Here is a 5,299-nt window from a genome sequence, read left to right on the forward strand (position 1 = left end):
AGAGTAGATACCTTGACATGTCAATGTTTCACATATGTCTGTGTATTGTACGTACATGTTTCTCACGCAGCAGCCGGCCAATCCAGTTCATGACTCGGCTGGCTCCCCATGGAGCTGAGGGTGGCTGGCCGCAGCTGTAAAAAAAGGCTTCGCAGTAACTTATCCCTTTTGACTGCTTTAAGGTGCAGCTGAAGTATCGGACCCACCTCAAGAGAGATACCTAGTGGGTACCTTCTTGGCAACAAGCTCACCTCCACAACCCACCACACCAAAATCATTATACACGCAATTCAGGCGTCAACAATAGAGCTGCATTTCAAAGCTATGCCAGACTCAGGTAGTTGAATGTGATGCCAACACCGTCCGTTGAATGCTACTAATAGTTTCAATATCCAGGACAGGCGGCCGGAGCGGAGCTCGAATAGTGCCATACACCATAAGGTTCAAGAGCGGCCGTAATATCGGAAGCGAAGCTACCAACTCTCGATCTCAGCTCCAGTTTTCTCTTCGGCAAAAATCGCAACCTACCGCACACTATGGTAATATTCGCTTCGAGGGGGACATACACCCCCATAGTCGCCTGGCTCCAGGTACGGTCTATTGTACTAGTTGCCGCTGCCCGCGTAGCGGTAGCACTATCCTCTATTGCCTGCGCAGCAGTAACACACCGGATAGTAGATACGGCTAAAACGCTGTTACAAAGGCCAGATTAGCACGATTACCGGCATCAGACGGCCGTATTATCCAACTTACAAAAACCCCCCGACAAAGGTGCAGGTAACGGCTAGTTTCTGCGCTAAACTCAGACGAAGCTTCCAGATATACGCAAGGGGAAGAAGGAGAAGGAAAAGATCAATAAAAATGTTAGAAACGCCGGCCCCAATACTGAGTTTATACTGGTCAACGCGGCATATATAGGTGGATGGATCCATGGGATTGACAGGGTCAAAGCTTTCCCAGAAAGCGTATATTGGCATGCATTCCAATGCCATACATAGAGTCTGCACAAAAAGTTAATAAACATTCTCCCAATTACGCTGTAATTCCATACGTATGCAAGTGTCCAGGACCAGACTATAGCTGCCAAAATCCAGATAAGCGGCTTAATTGAAGCTTCGACATTAAAAATACGCCAGTACAAGGCAAGCAGCGAGAGCTTCACCAGCATGGTAGAGAAGGCATAGAGGTAGCCGCCGATATAGTACGCAAAGGTAAATTGCTTTGTGGCGTCAGGTGGAGCAGCCCAAATATGCTTGCCAAATCCGTATTTGCCCTCTGGATGTATATAGGCTTGGTTAGGATAAGGCTCACGCCAAGGTCGTGTAACGTCACTCACTCCAGATTATATTATTAAACGTCAAGCCGCCGGAGAGGATCTATACGTCATTATCAGTAGATGCACCTCGTGCGAACATAACCCTCGGAAGGGACTAGGCCATACCAGTGAGGCGATAATGGACCAGTCGTCTAGCCACAGTCGACTCATTGTGAGCTTTCGACAAAAGATGCGCAGAATAGTGGCAATTACAGCTAGTGCCCATGTTATTGACCAAACGGCAACTATTTGGGGATATCTAGTCTCGTCAAGGTTAATTCCTGGAGGAGGTTCCCCAATGTTCATTCGAGAAATAACGGTAGGTCTAAATGAAGTTCCCAATTGCATCTCTTCACTCTTTAGCAAGAGTAACAATGGACGTGGGAAGAAAAGAATGCGTTCAATGACTGAGCAATTTGTGCTTGCTAGATTTCGAGACAGAACATTGAAAGGACTCGTTTACTTGAACATGAGTTTTTGTGGAGATTCGGCTGACTATTAATCTATGATAAAGAGATATTTACTGTACCATCAGATCCCACTGTCTTGGATTGATCCAACGTGCAATCAGTGGCCTTGCGCCTTTGTGGCTGCGGCTGCCCATGGCCATTGAGACACGGGTAGACCAGCTTGCGGCACAAATAAAGCAGAGAAAACACGGTTGAACATCGATGCCAAGAAGTGAATCGTTGAGAATGAGTCAGTTCAATCAACAGAAAGTGATGTAGTAGCAGCACTATCCGTACTTTGGTATAATAAGAATAGCAGGTGGCACCGGAAACTGGGAAAATTAAGAAACAAGATTTCCAGAAGTTCTTGGCCTCACTAGTAAAGGAAGAGTAAACCCGGACGGTATACACCGTGGCAAGGATTGGAATGCCGTGTCCAATACAGTCTAGAACACTCCCCGCGTCGACAACATTCGGCTTCTACAGCCACGATTTCGCCACGGGAAAACAAAGGCGTTCCCGCTAGCCTTGCTAGAGTCTAGAGAAATTTTTTATTTTTTTTTTCAACAATAGCTTGTTATACTGGGAAGAGCGGCATTGCAATAATTCTTTGCGTAGTTGTTGGGGGCCAAAAAAACATGATCTAATCTGCTCAACACAGGCTACTTTGTAGCAAATGAAAATTCATATATAACCTCTACTAGAGGGGAGTTTCCCTGATACGTGGGAACCTGCCGGTTCCGGACTCCAGTTGTCTTGTTATATTCATTCCACATAGCATGGCCATACTTGTTTAGAGAACCAGGGGATATATTAGCCCTGTCCCGTCTGTAGTATTTTAACGGGAGCAGTCTCGACATCCGTATCCCTGTCTGCCAGGGGTCGCACCTTCAAGCCCGATACGACTTGGAGGGTGTCACTAAATGTCATCGCAAGGAGACGGAAGCCCGTGGCACTCTTGGCAGTAGCGTAAAAGAAAACATTTTCCGCCATCGGGGTAGTTATAAGCCCTTCAATTTAAGCAGCGACAAATTTCTTCTCTTATTGGCTAGTATATAGACCTCTTGCGATATAGTGAATAGATTGACAGCATCTAAACAGGATTAGTCCTAACACGATGTAAGTCAGCTAAATATCGACATATTCGGCTTGGGCCGTTTCGTGACTTGTACACAAGAGGTTGTGTTGGAGTGCACAAGGGAGTGATCGGTTAAGTTAATGCGCAGCAAGGACAGACAACATATGCCACAATCAAAATCGGTCATCAAAGTCTTGATCCTCACTAAGATCTTTTAGATAGGCTATGCGAGGTTCTCCGTAACTAAACTCACTCGGCGGCGCGATTAGTCATAGTTATATTCGTTCACACAAAGTCATTTTCTTCTCTCATTTCGAGCATGCAATGTACATATGCAGCTAAAGCTCTACTCTTGGTCTTGCGGGCGGCACCTGGCTTTATCAACCCTCTAACTGAGGGGATTTTCTACCAACTCGCCAATAAAGTCTGCAATCCATTTCGCCACTGCAGCCAGATTTCAGTGGGCGAGCGTTAGGATTAGCAGTTCTGATGTTCAACTAGATGAGCAATGAAAGTTGCTGGCCATGCCTTTACAATTGTCCTGCAAAAATTGTCACAAAAGAGTTCACATGACTCAACAGGCACCTTTGTCAGAAATATGCCCACAGCCTTCGTTCCAACAATCGTACAGCTTGGTGTCTTGTGACGCAATAATGCTTTCGCAAGACGGCACCTATCGGAGCTTCGGCGAGTCGCAAAGCTTCCTCAAGAACTGATAACCTTGAGTTGGCACCCTATAAAGTCGCCATCTCGGCACCAATGTTTGGATGGCTCTGCAGTCTTGGGACATGTGCATCAGCTTGTGTCGGAGTTGGTACCCTGTTAAAAGTCCGAATCTCAGAACCACTTATGGCGAACTGATAAGCCAAGCTCAAGCCCAAGCCAACACCACATTTACAGGCCAATCAGAACCTGACACAGCAATGAATTTCTCCCTTTGAATGAATACACTCTGTTGTCATATGATTGTATTGCAATGTACGTACGACACACCGTGTCCACTTGTGCGTAGTGGCATATGCCGGAGGCAGACAGGTTGGTAGTCTAGCGTAAGGATGCCCCAAGCACCAGAACTTGTTGACACCTTGAGACAGCAAGCGTGGCAAGAATCGGTGGCTTAATTCCGCGCATAGCGTAGCGCTGACTGCAACCGTCTGGCTGTTACGGCCCGCCAACCTTGACGCCATAGGGCAAAGGATAGGCTAATAATCGCATTTTGTAGCAATCATTGGGGGCAGTTACTACTGTAACAAACTTTAGAGGTTCTGATGCTTGCGGCACGTAAGGTAACACTGGCCGAAGTCCTCCGCTGAAGTCCTCCGCTAAAGTCCTCCCATCCCCTTGGCCAGGCCATCCTAATAAGTTATGTATGGCGAGATGGCGTCGGTGCGAGCCATCGTACGGTACCAGTACCTACCACACCTTCTATCCAATAGATGATGGCGATGTCCCTGTGACAAATTGCGACTGAAACCTGACTGCATGAGAATTAAGGCAAGATAATAGAGGAAAGCCAATTATAAGTCTTAATAACAAAAATATTCCATTTATTTTCCTACCTATAATTACCTTAATGTTGATGATTCGCGAGGCGAACTGCATTAAACGCGCTCAGCTAGGCAACCAGTGTGTTACATGCAGTTAAAGCGATGCATGTTCTAGGGCCTAAGGGTTATTTACTTCCCCGTGGCCATCTCATCATGTTAAATCGGCTGCGGGCCATTTGTGACTTTGCGTGAGAAAAATTGCTTCCCGTACGCCCGCTCACCCCAAGGTCGCGTGACGTCGCAGCGCGATTCGCCCAGGTTGATTTGCTGGTCTGCGTCTGCAATAAACTTACAATAGTTCGCATCACAGTTACATCTTCCAGTCAGCCTCTGACGAAGTGGCAGGTCCAAAGGAACCTGTCAAATTTGCACAGGTCGTTCGGCACGGCTGCAGCGGTTGATCTGCGTGAGCCACAGGGAAAAGCGTTCGACTCGGAAGAAGCCGTGGTTACCAGTGAAGATTATTGAAAGCTCTGGGGTTCAGGGTCGGATTGGCTGTATTTAGGGCATTGGCTTCTTTTGCTTATGAAAGGTAGTCTCTCAATTTTGACACCCGCTTGCAGATGGTCAGTATGCCCCCCTTACATGTTTGTAGTGGTTCCCAATAGGAGGTTTGTGTGATTGGTTTTGTAGTTGTACCTATACTGATTGTTGTTCCGAAGGCCACCATTATTTCCATTTTTTACGTTGTTAGTTGGAGGCGCAGTGGCCGCTTCCTTTCCGTAGCATCTTGGATTTCCACGTCCAAAGCCTTGGTATCAACTGATCCATACAAGTTGCAGAGTCTGCTAAAGTATGTAAATATTCCTAGTCTCTGGCGAGATGGGGTGCAATGTTGTACTGTAGATAAAACAAAGATGTCTATGTTAGGAATGCCAGGCAGCTATTTCTGCATGTTGACCATTGTTTC

At 46.6% G+C, this 5,299-nt stretch overlaps 2 protein-coding genes across 2 annotated transcripts; both read right to left on the reverse strand.

The window, feature by feature from the left end:
- Positions 1 to 290: 290 nt before the first annotated feature.
- VFPPC_17477 (hypothetical protein) lies at positions 291 to 574 on the reverse strand (the record flags this gene model as incomplete). Its single annotated transcript, XM_022429180.1, has 2 exons — positions 291 to 332; positions 404 to 574. The coding sequence occupies 2 exons, from the start codon at positions 572 to 574 to the stop codon at positions 291 to 293; spliced, it is 213 nt and encodes a 70-aa protein (XP_022285793.1).
- Positions 575 to 749: 175 nt separating this feature from the next.
- Positions 750 to 992, reverse strand: VFPPC_15696 (hypothetical protein; the record flags this gene model as incomplete). The annotated part of the gene is made up of 1 exon (XM_018293449.2): positions 750 to 992. One exon carries the CDS (start codon positions 990 to 992, stop codon positions 750 to 752), a length of 243 nt encoding a protein of 80 aa, XP_018147969.2.
- Between the last annotated feature and the right edge of the window lie 4,307 nt (positions 993 to 5,299).

Source organism: Pochonia chlamydosporia, chromosome 2, assembly GCF_001653235.2.
Source record: "Pochonia chlamydosporia 170 chromosome 2, whole genome shotgun sequence".
Classification (NCBI taxonomy): domain Eukaryota; kingdom Fungi; phylum Ascomycota; class Sordariomycetes; order Hypocreales; family Clavicipitaceae; genus Pochonia; species Pochonia chlamydosporia.